At 40.2% G+C, this 20,118-nt stretch overlaps 1 protein-coding gene across 6 annotated transcripts in view; it reads left to right on the forward strand.

Annotated features, from left to right (window-relative positions):
* The window catches only part of Scaper (S-phase cyclin A associated protein in the ER), a 477,645-nt gene that overhangs the window by 323,862 nt on the left and 133,665 nt on the right, over nucleotides 1-20,118 (forward strand). For all 6 annotated transcript variants that reach the window (XM_074061919.1, XM_074061920.1, XM_074061921.1 and 3 more), the window contains one exon: nucleotides 13,711-13,826. In XM_074061919.1, coding sequence (XP_073918020.1) covers nucleotides 13,711-13,826 — 116 coding nt within the window. The remainder of the gene's footprint in view (nucleotides 1-13,710; nucleotides 13,827-20,118) is intronic.

The following is a 20,118-nucleotide window of genomic DNA, read 5'->3' on the forward strand; positions in this document are numbered from 1 at the left end:
AGACCCCAAACTCTTAAGTTGATACAAGAAAGAGTAGGAAATACTCTGGAGTTAGTAGGTATAGGTAAGAACTTTCTCAATGAAACCCCAGCAGCACAGCAACTAAGAGATAGCATAGATAAATGGGACCACATAAAACTAAAAAGCTTCTGTTCATCAAAAGAAATGGTCTCTAAACTGAAAAGAACACCCACAGAGTGGGAGAAAATATTTGCCAGCTACACATCAGACAAAGGACTGATAACCAGAATATATAGGGAACTTAAAAAACTAAATTCTCCCAAAACTAATGAACCAATAAAGAAATGGGCAAGTGAACTAAACAGAACTTTCTCAAAAGAAGAAATGCAAATGGCCAAAAAACACATGAAAAAATGCTCACCTTCTCTAGCAATAAAGGAAATGCAAATTAAAACCATGCTAAGATTCCACCTCACCCCTGTTAGAATAGCCATCATCAGCAACACCACGAACAACAGGTGTTGGCGAGGATGCGGGGGAAAAAGGAACCCTCTTACACTGCTGGTGGGAATGTAAACTAGTACAACCCCTCTGGAAAAAAATTTGGAGGCTACTTAAAAACCTAGACAACGATCTACCATTTGATCCAGCAATACCACTCTTGGGGATATACCCAAAAGACTGTGACACAGGTTACTCCAGAGGCACCTGCACACCCATGTTTATTGCGGCACTATTCACAATAGCCAAGTTATGGAAACAGCCAAGATGCCCTACCACTGACGAATGGATTAAGAAAATGTGGTATCTATACACAATGGAATTTTATGCAGCCATGAAGAAGAGCGAAATGTTATCATTCGCTGGTAAATGGATGGAATTGGAGAACATCATTCTGAGTGAGGTTAGCTTGGCCCAAAAGACCAAAAATCGTATGTTCTCCCTCATATGTGGACATTAGATCAAGGGCAAACACAACAAGAGGATTGGACTATGAGCACATGATAAAAGCGAGAGCACACAAGGGAGGGGTGAGGATAGGTAAGACACCTAAAAAACTAGCTAGCATTTGTTGCTCTTAACGCAGAGAAACTAAAGCAGATACCTTAAAGCAACTGAGGCCAATAGGAAAAGGGGAACAGGTACTAGAGAAAAGGTGAGATCAAAAAGAATTAACCTAGAAGGTAACCCCCACACACAGGAAATCAATGTGAGTCAATGCCCTGTATAGCTATCCTTATCTCAACCAGCAAAACCCCTTGTTCCTTCCTATTATTGCTTATACTCTCTCTACAACAAAATTAGAAATAAGGGCAAAATAGTTTCTGCTGGGTATTGAGGGGGGGTAGAGGGAGGGGGCGGAGTGGGTGGTAAGGGAGGGTGTGGGGGCAGGGGGGAGAAATGAACCAAGCCTTGTATGCACATATAAATAATAAAAGAAAAATGAAAAAAAAAATAAAGTGTTTTTAACTTGGCTTTGCAAAAAGAGTCATTTAGAGTTGTCCCTCTCCTGCCCTGTTTGTGCCTGGATTCTACAGCTGACATGAAACTCACTTAGCACTTAGTCACTCCCTTAAAAATTATTAGATTCTTTTTATACCTGGTTTACCCAACTGAATTTTAAGGTATTTCAAGGAGGATATTCTGATCCTGTACCAGACCACTTTGCTTACATGTAAAAAAAGGCAGCGGTGATTGACAAATCATCTCTTCTTTCTCCCTTCCTCTAGTCAGTAGCAAGCTAGATTCAGTGCTCTGCTTTACTTGAATTTGCTGGTGTTGGGACTTTTATCATTTTTTAGTCGAAATATAATAACCCCCTCTTTGGGTTCTTTGATTATTTTCTTAATCATCTCCTGTCCTCTTTTAAACTACTTTTAAAAGTGAAAAGCTGCATGTGCAAATCCCTGCTTTAAACCCTTTGATGGCTCTGTTGTTTTCCATTTAAATTGGAACTCTTTAATACAAGGTCCCCTGCAAATCTGTTCCTTGTCTATCTGTCTGGCATCATCTCATATGTCATACTCTATTCTCTCTCTCACACACACACACATTCATATTCATTCTCATTCTCTCTCTCTCTCTCTCTCTCTCTCTCTCTCTCTCTCTCTCTCTCACTGTGTGTCTCTGTCTCTCAAGTAATGTTTTTCCCAGGCTGGCCTCAAACAGCAATCCTTCTACATATGTCTCCTGCATAGCTGAGGTCACAGACGTAAGCCACCACACCCAGCTTACTGATTGAGATAGGGTCTTGCTAACTTTTTGCCCACATTGGCCTCAAACCACAATCCTCTTGATCTCTGCCTTCCAAGTATCTGGGATTACAGGAGTGAGTCACCACATCTAGCTGGTTGTCTTTTGAGACTCAACTTTTATGTCTCCTTCCTTTAAGAAGTATTCCCTACCCTTCTCCTGATTTTCATCCAATCAGATTAGGTACCTCCTATGTAAGCTGAAAGTGTGTCCTTACGTCCATCATACATAGAACTTACTATACTAGGTGATACTAATCTGTTTTCAAATCTTTCTTTCTCAGTAGAACACAAGGTCCTTGAGGCAGGTCCTACTCCTGTGTGCTTCTGCGTTTCTGCCCTTTAGCAAGCACAACGTTGAAAGGCAATTAATGCTCATTAAAATAAATTGAATGGGGTTTTTGGCTTGTCTCCTAGTCCATTCCTTGCCTTAAGGGAAGTAAATGCCTAAACATTGAAAGCATGCCTGTTTGGGCCAAATAACTTACTTTACAAAAGTGGCTAACTTGGCATATTTGGTGATATCAGGGAAGAAGGAGTTAGTTCTGGGAATTATATGGCAAAGCCAGTCTATCCAGAGGGAGGAATCAGTGTCATGGTGCAGCACTGCAGTATGACAGTGGCTTACTGTTTCAGTGAGTTTACTTTCACTTATGCATCCCAAGGACCAGAGAAACTGGAAAACAGATGGATTTTTTTAATCTCAGAAAAGTTTGTAAGTTTTTCATTTATTTCTAGAATTCAGAATCCAAAATACAAATTTTAGTTATGTAGGGTTTTTGCTATTTTTAGATTTGGTCTTCAAAAGTATTCCTTATATATTCAGGGTGGTAGATAGTTTGCTGAATTGATGCAGTAACAGGCCTGTTTATACATGAATCCAAGACAGCAAGTTCTAAATACACTGGAAAAAATCTAGCAAGACTACAGAGCACACATCGCCACACTGCCCACTTTACTACATGCTATGGCATGCCCTTCTCTCATCTAATAGTGTTCAACTTTCATAAAGGACTTAGATCACTTCCCAGTTCCTTCTGGAACTCAGATGCTGCAGTTCCTTCTGTCATTTACTATTTATTCTTAGCTAGTTCAGTGATGGGTCTTTGCAAAGTTTCAGTGGACTTGTCTCAGGAATAATGCAGAGCCATCTGGAATCTAGATGTTTGTAGTTTATCGTGTCTGTAGTGCTATCATCTGAGGAAACTTCCCAGCACAAACATTCTGTGTAATTGCACTCATTTACAGATATTCATTCAATTAAACAATTTCATTTTCAGTTCATGCTGTTCAGAGGAAATAAAGCTCAGATTCCGCAATCAGACACATGTGGGTTTGGCTCCCAGCACTTTCTATAGTAAGCGTGTTGTTCTGAGTTTTAGTTTCCCCATGTAAGTAAGACCAATAATAATAATATCAACCTCACATTGCTGTGATATTATATGAGATAGTCCTGGCAAGACATTACTTCAAAGAATGCTGAGAGAGATAGTGTCCATGCATGTTAGAGTGGTGTTTATGAGTTCAACAAATGTGGGTGATTTTCTGTGCCAAACACAAGCGACAGCTGTAGGCTCTGCTCTTGTGGACAATTCACTAAGTAATTACAAAAGAGAGCAGTGGGTTATTACGATTAAGGAAGTACAGAGTTGTTCATGAACATAATCTAGAAGTCAGAAAAGAGAGAAGGCCCCTTTCAGAAAGTAATGCTGAAGGGCAAGTCAGCAGACTCGTGGCCAAAATTCAGGTGTTTATGAGAGAATCATACTGTGTTCCTAAGACATCGCAAGGAGCACAGAATATATCCCTCAAGAACATTACTAAAGGTCTGTTCTGAGTACCTGTCACTTAGCTTGCAATAAACAAGGTGAAATGTGAAGCCTAAAAAGGCAAGAGCCCTCTGGGGTAGGAAGTAATACTTATTTGGTGTCAGTATCTAAGTACTTAGCTGGAGAAGTGAAGGGGCAGTATAAAAAAGATGCTGATTACTAACATTTACACAGATTTGTTTATTTAATCTTCTTAGTGACCACTTGAGGTGGGAATATGAAGCCTGTTTTATGAATAAGAACACCAAAACATCAAGGGGATAAGTAACTGGTCTAATGTTATGTGGCTAATAAGTAGAAGAGCTAGAACTTAAACTGAGGCACAAGTATCCCACAGGCTACTCTTAGTCCTTGTGATAACAGCCTCCCAAGGAACTCGCAGTCCAGAGGCGGTAATTGGTCTGGGCTAAGGTGGTGGAAAGAGACCTGTGTTGCAATCCCTTCTATCAAAAAGTTAGCAACCCTAACTGTCCTTACTATCTGATCCCCTCCATGCATTACATTACTTCTGCTTACCTTTCTCAGATCCCACCTCTCCCTGCTCCTGCTAAAAAGACCTCCTGACATTGTATGCCATCTGATGTTCCCAAACGGCAGTTTCAGAGTTTCAGATTCTTTTTTAGGATATTTACATTTCTTTTTCACATGATAACTTTACTTACCCATGCACTGGGTATATGAACTTGAATGCTGACTTAAAGCAAAAAATCTATTTCGGACTCCACATTAAAAGCTTTGTATAAATATAATTTGTTCATCAAATTTCTCTTCAGATGAACTTCAGAGTGTTCCTGGTAATTAGAAAGGTATTTATATTTGCCTTTTCATAAAGAAATAAGATTCTGTAATGCTTCTGTGTTCTCCAAGCTTAATGACCCCTCTGAGTTCTATCTACTTTACTATGCGCACTCTTGAACATTTTAGTTCACCTTTAGTGAAGGTCTTATTCTCAGGAACAGTAGCACGTTTGCTCGTGCTTGCTTAACAAAACTAAGAACATGTGTGCTCACATCAGAAGGTATTGATTGTAGGTTTTAATGGAGAGCAGAAGTTCAGCATTAATACGAAGCTGCTGTCATCCATGACCCAAGTACAGGTTACCCTGGGGACCTTGAAATCCCCAAACTTCCTTACCACTTTGTATCAGATGGCCTCACAAGTAACATTTTGCCTTTTACCTTTCTCCCATATTCCCTTTCTGATGCTAGAGAAGAGGACGGCCTACCCCAGAAAGAAGGCTCTAGAAAATCCACCCTAGAAAACTCTGCTGTTGCCTACCCTGAGCCGTTTCCTTCCTTTCATTTCCTGCAATCCCATGCTTTCAGCAGGACAATTTCTAAAATCAATCAACTGTGTTTGATTTTGCTTGTGCCCATCACAAGGCTTTTTACCCCAGCTGCTTCTTAGTAGAAAAAAATAGCTTGCAAAAAATATCTTGGGTGTGAGCAGAAGAGAGCAGAGAAGTCTTATTCTATAGAGTTTGAGGAAGTATCTGCTAAAGTTGGAATCAGAGCCTACAGAGATGAGCTTGGTTTCACTGACATCCAGAATGGAAAGGAAAGGGTTTGAAAGCTTGTTCTAGCTAAGAAAAGTGGTGATGGCCTGTGGAGGCTGGAGCTACAAGGAGCCCATTTTGGGCCATCCAGGGTCTTTTCTAACCCTGGTCCCACCTTCCCTCCCACCTCACACCCCAAGGCCTGCTTCCCTCCTGCTGTGTGCACATTTCTTCCCATTTCCTGACAGTCTCAAGAGCTGTACCACCAGTTAAGAGAACTACTCATATTTCATTCCTTAGAATCTAGTTAGCTCTTTCATTTCCTTTTTTATTTACTTGTGATGGTCAAACTTACATTCCTTTACATTCTCTGAGTCTGGATTATTTCAAGAATTTTTTTAACCTGCTGAGGAATGCTAATAGAAGAGAACTCAGGATCCCTCTAATGCTACTTATCTTCAAAGTAGGAATAAGCTAAATGTCATATGGTATTCTAGATTCAATCCTTGAACCAAAAGAGGACAACAGTGGAAAACTGGAAAACTGAAATAAAGGCTATTGCTAGAACACGTTAGTATACGGCCAGTGCATTTTCTCAGTTTTGTAAATCACCATGGGCACATAAAATACTAACAGAGGAAACTGAACAGAGGCATAGCAAAACCCTATTACCTTTGCAATGCTTCTATAAATCCAAAATTATTTCAAAATATCTTTAAATTTTTCCAATAATATGAAGCCAAGATTTTGCAAATTTGAGATATTTAATGATAAGTGTGTCAAAAGTCAAACACATCCCTATAGCTGCACACTATAGATTTTTCCACAACATTCTTGTTATAACCCCATCACACATTCAGAAGTCAGATAAACCTAGATGAACCCCCCAACTCTTTTACTTGTATAAATGTGAGCAATTAACTGATTCATCTAAGAATAGTTTTCTTAGCTGTATAATGGGAATATTGATTTCCTGCCTGGCAGGATTGTGCTGAGGGAAAATAAGAGAATATCCTGGGGCCTCCCATATCATAAGCCACCAAAATACTGCTCTTAGTAGCCCTCCAGTATGGTACTTTGAGAAAGGTAAGATTTGGACTCTTGTTTTCACCTCATATTTGATTTTACTCCTTAAAATTGCTGTTCCCTTCTCTTCCTAAAGGTATAGGAGGGTCGGGGTCACAACTTTTCCTGAGAATAGGACCAAAAAATGATGCCAAAATGAGCAAGGCAGGAAGTTAGAAAAGGTAGTTGACAAAGGGCCTGTAGTTAGTCTCCATCTCTCTGGTCTCACCTTTCTGGGCTCATCCCTTTCAGACAGGCCTAAGACCAAAGTCTTGGTAGCACAGACAAGGGTCAATACCCTCTTCCACAGTTTCTAGCTTACCTTCATGTACCTTTGCCTGGACTTTCCCAAACACATGGGTTTTCTGCACCTTTTCTTGCTAATTGTGGGTTGCTAGGATTTCTCTTCTCTTAAGGGAGTTTCTGATGTCAGAGTGCCAGAAATTAGACTGTACTTTAATTCAGTAAATATTTATTGAATACCTACTTTTTGCTAGCTCTAATATAAACATAATCACAGGGGTTAGAGTGCTCACAGTCTAGTGTACAATTAAGTAATCAGTATGATTAGTTTATAATTAAATAAATAGATCTGTAAAGAAACTCAAGTGTTATAATGGAGAGAAATCAGAGAACTGTAAGAATACTCCTCTTCCTTTCCTTGTTATCTTCCAGAAGAGATTCTGAGCTCAAAGGGCAGTCCCCAGGAGCTGTTGGACCCAGAAGAGTTTGTCTGTGTTACTAGCTCTCATCCATACCATTCCCTAGTTTAAAGCAAACTCTCCTTGATCTTATCCTAGATTTGTTTTGCCTCCAAGTTTTTAAACATTCAGAATACTTAAGAAGCAGGGGCAAAGAAAGAAGGAAGTTGCTGTAAGCCATCAGGTAGACCTGGAAGTTGGGGAGGGTGAGAGTACAGGGAAGTTATGCAGGGAACCTAGCTTGGGTACTTTTGTCTTTTATTTTTATAGCATGATACAGCTCAGAAAACTGTCCACAGTGACACCAGTTGTGTCCTGAAGAACTAATAAAAGGAAACATTTCTTCTGTGTGCCTGGACCTCTTTGTACATCCCTTCATTCTAGCATTTATCTTATTGCATTGCATTTATTTACTTTTAAGTCTGTTTCTTACTAGACTGTGAGTGCCAAGCCTGGTCCAGTGTTGCCACTTGGCAGCTTTGGGCAGCTTGAGGATAAGGAAGATAAAAATAACTTTATTGTGAAACTATGAGTTTCATTGGGTTGTAGTAATGAATTCCATACTGATCTTTGGCCATCTGTCCTTATTATAACTTAAAAAAAGAAAGAGAGAGAAAGAACAGAAATAACACTAGCATCATGTCTTGCTCTATCCTTCAGCTACTATACCGCCCTCTCTCGCTCCACTTCCTGCTGCCTCAGTGCAAATGGGTAAGAAACAGAACAATTCTGACCCTTTGGGAAAGCCATCCAAAGGGTCCGTGTTCTATTTAGCATCACAAAGGGATTGTGTCTCTGATCTTGAGACCCTTTTCCAGCCTTTCTCAGCCCCACTTACCATATTACCTAAGCTTTCAAACCACTTGTGATTTCACTCCTCTAGGCATCACATTCCCACAAGTTTATAATTTCACTCATGTGATATCCTTGCCACCAGAACCTGAATCCTTCCAGTGTTAGTGCCTACAGCTGAAAAACTGAACATAGACACTTACACAGATTATGGGAATACAAAGAAACCAGCGACACTGGCTTAGAAAGTTTGTAAGAGGAAAAAAAGAGAGGAAGGGAGAATATCATTTTGCTTGCTTCTTTTAAACTAACATTAATAGGTAAAGATAGTGAAGGAGTAGAATAATGTCCTTGAAGTGTTAGGGAAGTTTTCTATATGGGGAAAAACAACCATTAAAAATTTCACTCCAGTATCCCCATCTCTATAAATTGGACTACTGAGCTCTAAATTAATGGACTTGCCAAAACCTACTTGTATTTTCTCTAGACAGGTCTTAAGGTGCCACAGATGCTCAAAACAAATCTAGCCTATCCTGCTAATGAACATGCAGACAGTTTTCCCCATCTGCCACCTATGTCTAAAAGGCTAGGAAGGCCTTCCTCCAGATCACAAAGAACATAATTACTGTCTACAGAGAAGTCAAGTACAAAGGCCACCAGCCTTAGCAGGCCACCAAAGATTAACAGCTGCTCCTCCTTTGATTGGGAGAGGTAATAACAGTTACTCTAGTTAATAATTGGATGGATTCCCAGGCCATGTAATTCAGATGGAGGCTGTCATTTTTTTTGCTGGCCTTTAGCTAAGCTGGGTTATTAGAAAAGAGCCACTAATCCTGTTAGTCAGTTGTCAGCCTCACAGTGGGCGAGAGCGGGGAAGGCAGAGCTAGTAAGGTGTTGTGCCAGGTACATAGGAAAGTCACACGTTTCATATTTAGAGGTATTTTTTCTCAGTCAAATCAGAATTATAAAGCTCTTTATGAAAGTGCTTTCCAGTTTCACATTCTGAATGCAGAGTGTTTGGAAAAGGGATAAAAGAGAAGGAAAGGTATTTAGTCCACCTTGAACAGCCTCACTTGTTACCTACAGTGTGTGAATTCTATGCTTGACCGTGGTTGGGAATGAAGAGAGAGGAGAATTTATGCTCTATAGTCTAAAGCGTGGACAAAAGTAACTGGATAAAATAGATAAGGACCACAAAAAATACAGCTAAACATACAGAGGGCTTTGACTTTAGTTGAGGGTTACTGGAAGAAGCAAGGTCTGATCTGTGCCTTAAAGGATTGAGAGGCAGCATTTGAACAGTACATGTTGGGAAGGCGGCAGTTCAGGTGGAGATTATAATTGTAGTTAAGCAATTGTAGTGTAGGTGACTTTCTCTGAATGTTGAGAGGGGTAGGGACAAGTAGAAGGCAGTATATGGGGGGAGCATCCATTCTTACTGTAGTTTCAAAGCTTTCAGAAATGCACTGAGAGCTGTGTTCAGGAAGTGACTGGCATAAGAAGTAGTATTGGACTAGGGAGGAGCAGGAGAGGGGAGGCTTTCTGAACCATCTAAATCTGCCTAGATTGTTGTGTGGAAGTTATTTCCTTTTTATTTACATATAAAATATTTAATGTTACATACTTGAAAAGTTTTGGGGGTTTTTTCCTTAATATTGTGTGTGTGTGTGTGTGTGTGTGTGTGTGTGGTACTGGGGTTTGAAATTAGACCTACACCTTGAGCTGCTCCACCAGCCCTTTTTTTGTGATGAGTTTTTTTGAGATAGGGTCTTGTAAACTATTTGCCCAGGCTGGCTTCACACCGTAATCCTCCTGATCTCTGCCTCCTGAGTAGCTAGGATTACAGGCATAAGCCATCAGTGCCTGGCCCTTTTTTTTTCCCCTTAATTTTAACATTTGAGTAACTCATCATTGAGCTAACTTGATTTCCTCTTACTGTACCCATGAGGTGAAGAAGTCATCTCAGATTTCACAGGATTTTTTCATCTACCTTAAGTGTATATAGAGAGGAAAAAGCTCTTCCATCTGTACTGTGTAGAGGAATGAGATGGGGGAGGGAGGAGGGTTCCTCCTTACTGTACTTATAGGCCTCTATATTTTGTTATCCTATCATCTGTTCATTCTTCTGTTGAGTCACTCATCCATAAGTATTTACTGTTATTGTTCTGTGCCAGGACTAGGCTGAGAAGTGAGTCCGACTGTTCTTAAGGATTTTGCAGACAAGAGAGAATGGAGCTGTGAGGTAGGACAGAGCTGATGGGGTGGACAGGAGTTGGTGGAAGGACAGGAGAAGTTAGGAGGATACTGAGAGAGTCTCCATCCAGCCATTCTCTTCAGAAGAGAGTGTAGCAGAGGCTTGTTGTATCTCTAATTCAGAAGTGTACATACCCAGAACCTTTCTTGACTCCTGGGGAGATTTGTAAGATTTTTTACTTCATAGTTGGTTTTGCTTTTCACTTTGCTTAAAAATTGGCTTTGAATGACCTTTATATCCCTGAAATTGCTGATTTTCGTCCTGCTTAATGTGTGTTGGAGCTTATGGTTTAAGTTCTTCAAGAGGTCACATGCATGCTGTTGGCATGACGTAAAAGGCTTCAGTACGGGGCGTGGTTTAGGCATGGGTGTGTACGTTAGGCTGGTCTGCCTTTACTCAGTCCCCTTCTTCTGCGGCAGTGCCGACAGACCTAGTAGTGGTGCCACTCCTTTCCCTGGGTCCACTGATGCATTTGCTTGGCGTCAGGTATACTATACCTTATTTTTAAGTTGAGAAATGTCTATATGTAAAGGCTTTACACTGAAAGGAAGTCCAAGAAGAGAGTTGAGCTCCTTCCTTGATAGTTTTTAAGAAAATTCAAGGTAAACGTGTTCTTCAACTTGAAAAGTAAGCTTATACTTTGGTCATTAAGCTCAGTCTCACAGAACAATATTCTGTGAGGCAGCAAGTAGACGATCACCCAAAGACGCTCTGCCTGTGTCTCACAGTTAAAATGGTGCCAGAGTATCCTTGCTGGCTTTCCTTCTCAGACTGTCACCCAGCGGTCACTGATAGAGCACTCACTGAGGGCTAGGTGTTGGTGATGTGCTGGTGAAGCAGAGTTATGACGTAGACTCTTCTTCTTTGCATTGGAGAGCATGGGTCCTATGAGGAATTTGGTTGAGAGGCAGAAGCATGACAGAGAGGGCTGTTAGAGGGGTCAGATTCTGAAGAATCATTGAAAGCCATTTGGGCCTCACTATAGACAGTGAGGAAGAAGCCACTAGATAGTTTTAAACCAAGAATGATGTGATCCACATTTATTCTCAAGAACATCTCCTCATTGCATACACAAGCATCCATAGCAGGACTGGTCAAAAAGAGTCCCTAGGCTTGTGTCAGACCCCCTGTTAGCAGAAAATGATGAGACACACACACAAATCAAGAGTAAATTTCATGATACAAGAAAGAGTAGGAAATACTCTGGAGTTAGTAGGTATAGGTAAGAACTTTCTCAATGAAACCCCAGCAGCACAGCAACTAAGAGATAGCATAGATAAATGGGACCTCATAAAACTAAAAAGCTTCTGTTCATCAAAAGAAATGGTCTCTAAACTGAAGAGAACACCCACAGAGTGGGAGAAAATATTTGCCAATTATACATCAGACAAAGGACTGATAACCAGAATATACAGGGAACTTAAAAAACTAAATTCTCCCAAAACTAATGAACCAATAAAGAAATGGGCATGTGAACTAAACAGAACTTTCTCAAAAGAAGAAATTCAAATGGTCAGAAAACACATGAAAAAATGCTCACCATCTCTAGCAATAAAGGAAATGCAAATTAAAACCACACTAAGATTCCACCTCACCCCTGTTAGAATAGCCATCATCAGCAAAACCACCACCAACAGGTGTTGGCGAGGATGCGGAGAAAAAGGAACCCTCTTACACTGTTGGTGGGAATGTAGACTAGTACAACCCCTCTGGAAAAAAATTTGGAGGCTACTTAAAAAGCTGGACATCGATCTACCATTTGATCCAGCAATACCACTCTTGGGGATATACCCAAAGGACTGTTACTCCAGAGGCACCTGCACATCCATGTTTATTGCGGCACTATTCACAATAGCCAAGTTATGGAAACAGCCAAGATGCCCAGCACTGACGAATGGATTAAGAAAATGTGGTATCTATACACAATGGAATTTTATGCAGCCATGAAGAAGAAGGAAATGTTATCATTCACTGGTAAATGGATGGAATTGGAGAACATCATTCTGAGTGAGGTTAGCCTGGCCCCAAAGACTAAAAATCGTATGTTGTCCTTCATATGTGGACATTAGATCAAGGGCAAACACAACAAGGGGATTGGACTATGAGCACATGATAAAAGCGAGAGCACACAAGGGAGGGGTGAGGATAGGTAAGACACCTAAAAAACTAGCTAGCATTTGTTGCCCTTAACACAGAGAAACTAAAGCAGATACCTTAAAAGCAACTGAGGCCAATAGGAAAAGGGGACCAGGTACTAGAGAAAAGGTTAGATCAAAAAGAATGAACCTAGAAGGTAACACACACGCACAGGAAATCAATGTGGGTCAATGCCCTGTATAGCTATCCTTATCTCAACCAGCAAAACCCCTTGTTCCTTCCTATTATTGCTTATACTCTCTCTACAACAAAATTAGAGATAAGGGCAAAATAGTTTCTGCTGGGTATTGAGGAGGGGAGCGGGAGGGGGTGGAGTGGGTGGTAAGGGAGGGGGTGGGGGCAGGGGGGAGAAATGAACCAAGCCTTGTATGCACATATGAATAATAAAAGAAAAATGAAAAAAAAAAAAAAGTAAATTTCAGCAAATTGACCGTCATTTTCTGTCTGTTGCATCTAATATTTGAAGGTGTTGGCTCCTACATGGTATATTTTTCCATTCGTGCAGTATTTCCTTTGTATTATTGTATTTCATAAGAGTATTGCTGTATAATGGAGTAAAAATTTAATAATAGACAAAATACAGTTACTTGAGTACTGAGTAGGACTTCAGCATGTGAATGTTGGGGGCATGTGGCAGTTCAGGCGGTCTCAGCACTTCCCAGTCATTCGTGGTTTTACATTACTAAGGAAGAATGTTCTAATAGAGAAAATCTTTGTAGAAATCATTTATGTTATAGGGTAGTAATTAAGGTTACAAAATGATGTGCTTTTTGTAAATATTGCTAAAATTTTCTGCGTGAAAACATCTTCCTTCTGTTTACAGCAGCTTTTCCCTCTCCTCTTCCCCTTGCCTGTCTTAGAAGCTTAACCTCCTCAGAGAAGCCTATTCTTGCCCTTTCCCCAAAATGCAGTGTCTCCCCATTATTCTCATAGAGGTACTTACCATAATTGAAGTAATCTTAGTTATATCGATGCAAATAACATTGGTCCCATTCACTGAACTTGAAGCCTTATGAGGGACAGTGACCATGTCTTTTATAGCCCCATTCTTCCCCTGCCTTTCCTTGCACTGAGGAAGTTTGCAACATATAATTTGTAGGGTAACTAAGCCAACTGAATGCTTTGTACTAAAACTAAATATTTCATTTGGTTATAATTTTATGCCTGGGAAATTGGGCTAACTTCTATTTGTATTTCTGTCTAGAATGTGGCAGATCAGATTGCATTTCAAGTTGCTGGTGGATTAACAGCCCTTGAACACATCCTTCAAGTAGTGGTCCCAGCCACAAACATGAACACAGTTTCACGAATACCTCCTAAGTAAGTATAGTTTTTCAATCTGTCTTTCACGTTTCATTTGTGAATCATTTCTGCCCTGTAGTTTCCATATGGGGGAACCACAAGAAAATTGTGTGTATATTCAGGCCTGAATAGCAAAAGCTTATACTCCCCATTAAGGAGAAAAACAAAGGTGCTTGACTTCTCTTTCAAAATTCACATTGAGCTTGAAAGGCCTTAAAAGGAGATCTCTTTGGTCTATGACCTGCTCTAATCTTAAATCAAGAAGAACTGATGGAACTCCTGGACAGTTCCGCTTCTAGAAGTTGAGCGGAAATAAATAACTAACATTTCTGTTCAATGTTAACAGGAAAAAGCTAACTTGAACACTTAAAAAGCTAACTTTTTGTGTTGTGTGTCAGAAAGAGGTAAGTTCATTAACAAAGGCCTGAGGTGTGAAATTTGAAGTCCCCACATACAAGAAGAATGTTCTGAGGCCAAAAATGCCATAGTGTGGACTTCCAGCCAGATAGATGGGAACTGAATTGCACTTTGGTTACTAACAGTAAATTGCTCTTTGTCATAAGGATCCTGAGTGACATTTGGACCTAATCTCTGCTTTCCTATTCTCATAAGTCACGCTTTAGTCCCTGGCTACCCCGGGTATAGTAGCAGAGAGTATTATATCAGAAGTACTCTCAGTTGTAGCATGTGTTATTTGTGGGCATTTTGTGGAGACCCTTATTTAGAGAATTTAAATGAGAGGTTTTGATAAAATTTATTTATACCACTTTTTACTATTTAATTAGCACAATAAAGGAAATGTTTCATTTCTCCATGAGTTTATCTTTTTTCCTGGGAGATGTTTTAATAAAATAAAAATAGTATTGGCTGAAGAGTCACACAAACCTAGGTGATCTGGTTTTACCTACAGTTACAAGCTGAGAGAATTCGGTTAAGTGCCTTAAGCTCATTGCATCCATTTGCTCCTTTGGAAAACAGGACGATCACATTTACTTCTCACTGCTGCGGAAAGGGCCAGTTGAATTACTGCTCATGAGGGCTCTTTGTAAACTGTTTTATAAATGCTGAGTGATTTAAGACATGTAGTCCAATGTCTCTATTACATTTTGATTTTGTAACTTACAAACTGGACATTTTTAATCTCATACCATTTCAATTTGACTGTTTCAACCTTTTTTAGGTAACAAATTTGTGTAAAACAGGGGGAAAAAAACCACATGTAGTCTACTTACATGAGATATTTCCAAATACAAACTCTTTGACGCTATCATTAATTTCGGATTCTTTGTTCCACTGACAAAGGAGAGGTAAAGAAGGAAAGGTGGAGGTGTGCTTTAAGTCATGCATGTATGGCAGATATAGAGGCTTTTCTAACTTTGAAGCATTCCTTATCAAAATGGACTTTATTCACAATCTGTTGCTGGCTTGTTCTCATCCTTATTCTGTGTTATTGGCAAGAATGGAGGAAGGAAGGAATGAAACACAAAATAAGTGTTTTGAGATGAGGAAGGAAATGGCATTTGATTCTTTGGTTACAGTGCTTTGATAACTGTTAATAATTCATACTATTCATCTTAAATGTACCTGGAGGTTTTTTAGTTTTGTTTCCTTTTTGTTTTATTTGTCTTCTGGTAGGCATCAAGGCACATGACACTGAGCTCTTGGTTGATAACCTAGGTTAAATCCCTGTTTCTCAAAAGCTGCTTTTATCACCGTGGCACTGTTGTTCTCATGTCTCACCTTTAGGGAACAGAGAGGTTCCCACAGTTCCTAAAAAAGGTGTATGCGAGAATTAGTATGCTCCCTTTGGAAAGGAGCTGGAATACTGAGTCCAGACCAGTGCCCTCTGCCGTCAGCAAGAGCTGACCACAGTGCCAGGATTGTGAACTTGTTTCTTCATTTCACCTTAGGCAATAGGTTTGTGTTTTCAGCAAGGTACTGCCTACTGTGTAAGGCCAGCACCCAGAGCTGTGGACATCTAGCATTAACTCTGGCATTCCCTTGTCCGAGCTCAGCCTCACAATCATACCTCTACTTTCCAAACCAGCTTCACTTGTCAGGGCTAAAGGATTAAAGCTGTGAGAGTGTTGCACTGCTTACTCAGAGAGGGCGAGAGGAATTCCACGTTTTGAGATTTGTATGGAGAAGGAGGAGTGTGCTGTGGGCATGAGCTGGCTGGTTAATTTTTTAAACTCTCTCATTTTCCTCACAAATGTTCTTCCATGGCCTTAAGCTGTCCATAGGTCCTGGACTGCCTTTACATCCCTGATGAAGTCCCACCCCTTACCCCTCAGTTCCATAACCTTCTGTCACCTTAGCTCACATTGTTTCCTGCTTCCTGAGGCATTTCATGGCTGTTACCTAGAGAGTAGAGAGCTGGCTTATTTGACTTTCCTCAGTGTTACACAGCAGAGGAGTTGAGAAGGCTAAGGTGCTGACTAACAACAGTTGGCCATGTTGAAATCTGGAATCCAGTGGCTGTGCGCCTGGTGACTCCTGTCCCTGCAGCCCTGAGCTCCCAGCTTCTCTTGCTCACCTCCTGCCCATTTCTGCTTTCACTTCACACAGTGCCTCAGTCCTTGTGTGTCTTGCAATTATTGCTAGGTTACTTCCTATGAATGAATATTTGCTCCCAGAAGATTTTTGAAAGTAAGAAATTAAGAATTGTACCTGCTTCTGAAAATGTAACTCTTTGAAACCTTTCCAAATCTTCAGTGGATTGTTTTGCCCTTGTCAGAACCAGGGAAAACCCATAAAACTGGCTAATCCTAATTAAGTTATTATTGAAGAGGACTAGGTCAAGATGTAGTAGTCCAAAGTCAACTTTCTCAATAAATGTGCTCCAGTAAATTGCTTTCAGTGCCACGAAAGATGACCCTGAAACAAGACAGTTTTCATTTCATGTTTCATGTACTTTTGGGAAAGCTTATGTTACTTTGCCTTCAAACCTTGATTATAGAAAACAAGTACAAGAGGATGAATAGCATATTCTAGCCTTTTTTTTTTATTTAGGCTAATCACAGTTGTTTATCATTGCTCTCTCAGTATTTGAAAATAAGTGATGGTTTGCTGTTTTCTTCAAGCTTAAAGAATGTTCCATGCTGTGTAAATAAAAAGATGAATTTGCTATGAATAAAAGCTGTGGATGTTTTATAATATATTCACCTAGTAGCAATGGTAAGAAAAGTCAGAGTCAGCATTCACCACACCTCCCCAAGCCCTTCCAGGCAGCAGTAGATGTTCCTAATTCAGAAGGAAGCCAGCAGAAACCATCACAACACCGAGTCTCCCCACACTGCCCTTTTCTTACTTGGTGTTTCTGATTCCCGACAGCCACTCAAGAGCAACAGAAGAGCCAGGTAATTAACTCTGCAGCCCACTGTCGTCTGCTCCACTGTGGAACTAACCAGGCCCTTACTTCTCTTCTGTCAGCCTCACTGTCTCCTTTGTTGTCCCTCTGAACACGTGTTCGTTTGGAAGTAGACACATCAACGTGAAGCAAAGGATCCTGCAGGATCTGGCTTTTCATTATTAGCTACACAACCCTTGGACAAACTGATTGTAATAACAGAGCTTCTATTAAATAATAAGACTAATTCCTACCTTGTAGGACTGCTGCAAGGATTAGAATTGCATGTATTTTATCAACTCTCTGCACAAAGTACTCAGTTATTTTAGTTTTGTTACAGTTGTCGTTTTGACTTCCTGTTACACTGCCTAATCACTGAGCTTTAGATCCCTCGGTCTTTGTCACTTTGGCTTCTCAGAGGCTGCCATCTGTTCATTTTACTTGGGCGTTTGTTTTCAACCCTAAATCTAAACTTCATTCTCATAAACTTTAGCCCTCTTGGTCAGGATCCTCAAGAATCTTGATGTGGTCTTTAATTCAGTTTTGTTTTCTTTAACTTTGTGCCAGCCTTAAAGTTGTTCCATAAAACATACGTGTCTTTATCTGATCATTGAAAAAGATCGACAGATCAGAGAATAGTTTGACTTAGCACTCTATCGTGTACTGTGTCACCAGACCAGAAACATAGGGAATGCACTACTTGTCAGTCATGACATCTTCGTCGTATTGTCTGAGTACAAGAATAAATTGTTTCTCCAAGTGATGAAAGCAAAGCCATGGAAGAGCTTGATGTATCGCAGTGACCACATCTTGGCCTCTTAGACCCTCCTGATTTTGATCACTCTGTTAATTGGGCTGGGCAGTCAATTAGGGTAGTGTAATTCTGTCTTTAAAATTCTGGGAGTTTCCCCAAAGTAATCTACATGTTTAATGCAATTCCCATCAAAATTCAATTCCCATCAAAATTCCAATGACATTCATTAAAGAGATTGAAAAATCTACTGTTAAATTTATATGGAAACACAAGAGGCCACGAATAGCCAAGGCAATACTCAGTCAAAAGAACAATGCAGGAGGTATCATAATACCTGACTTCAAACTATATTACAAAGCAATAACAATAAAAACAGCATGGTACTGGCACAAAAACAGACATGAAGACCAGTGGAACAGAATAGAGGATCCAGATATGAAGCCACACAACTATGAGCAACTTATCTTTGACAAAGGAGCTAAAAATATACGATGGAGAAATAGCAGCCTCTTCAACAAAAACTGCTGGGAAAACTGGTTAGCAGTCTGCAAAAAACTGAAACTAGATCCATGTATATCACCCTATACCAAGATTAACTCAAAATGGATCAAGGATCTTAATATCAGACCCCAAACTCTTAAGTTGATACAAGAAAGAGTCGGAAATACTCTGGAGTTAGTAGGTATAGGTAAGAACTTTCTCAATGAAACCCCAGCAGCACAGCAACTAAGAGATAGCATAGATAAATGGGACCTCATAAAACTAAAAAGCTTCTGTTCATCAAAAGAAATGGTCTCTAAACTGAAGAGAACACCCACAGAGTGGGAGAAAATATTTGCCAACTATACATCAGACAAAGGACTGATAACCAGAATATACAGGGAACTTAAAAAACTAAATTCTCCCAAAACTAATGAACCAATAAAGAAATGGGCATGTGAACTAAACAGAACTTTCTCAAAAGAAGAAATTCAAATGGCCAGAAAACACATGAAAAAATGCTCACCATCTCTAGCAATAAAGGAAATGCAAATTAAAACCACACTAAGATTCCACCTCACCCCTGTTAGAATAGCCATCATCAGCAACACCACCAACAACAGGTGTTGGCGAGGATGCGGGGAAAAAGGAACCCTCTTACACTGTTGGTGGGAATGTAAACTAGTACAACCCTCTGGAAAAAAATTTGGAGGCTACTTAAAAAGCTGGACATCGATCTACCATTTGATCCAGCAATACCACTCTTGGGGATATACCCAAAAGACTGTTACTCCAGAGGCACCTGCACACCCATGTTTATTGCGGCACTATTCACAATAGCCAAGTTATGGAAACAGCCAAGATGCCCCACCACTGACGAATGGATTAAGAAAATGTGGTATCTATACACAATGGAATTCTATGCAGCCATGAAGAAGAACGAAATGTTATCATTCGCTGGTAAATGGATGGAACTGGAGAACATCATTCTGAGTGAGGTTAGCCTGGCCCAAAAGACCAAAAATCGTATGTTCTCCCTCATATGTGGACATTAGATCAAGGGCAAACACAACAAGGGGATTGGACTATGAGCACATGATAAAAGCGAGAGCACACAAGGGAGGGGTGAGGATAGGTAAGACACCTAAAAAACTAGCTAGCATTTGTTGCCCTTAATGCAGAGAAACTAAAGCAGATACCTTAAAAGCAACTGAGGCCAATAGGAAAAGGGGACCAGGAACTAGAGAAAAGGTTAGATCAAAAAGAATTAACCTAGAAGGTAACACCCACGCACAGGAAATCAATGTGAGTCAATGCCCTGTATAGCTATCCTTATCTCAACCAGCAAAACCCCTTGTTCCTTCCTATTAATGCTTATACTGTCTCTACAACAAAATTAGAGATAAGGGGAAAATAGTTTCTGCTGGGTATTGAGGAGGGGGAGTGGGAGGGGGTGGAGTGGGTGGTAAGGGAGGGGGTGGGGGCAGGGGGGAGAAATGAACCAAGTCTTGTATGCACATATGAATAATAAAAGAAAAAAAAAATAAAAAATAAAATAAAAATTCTGGGAGTTTGTAGGTAGTATATCTGTGCTACTTACTCAAAAGACCAAAGACAATGCTAGAACTTGGTCATTGTCCTTATCACAGTTTTAGAATCAGAGCATAGCAGTAGGTATAAGATTGCCCCGTGTTAATGAATGAGGAAAAATAGATCTGCCCTCCCTA

The sequence above is a fragment of the Castor canadensis genome, chromosome 19, assembly GCF_047511655.1.
Source record: "Castor canadensis chromosome 19, mCasCan1.hap1v2, whole genome shotgun sequence".
Lineage (NCBI taxonomy): Eukaryota > Metazoa > Chordata > Mammalia > Rodentia > Castoridae > Castor > Castor canadensis.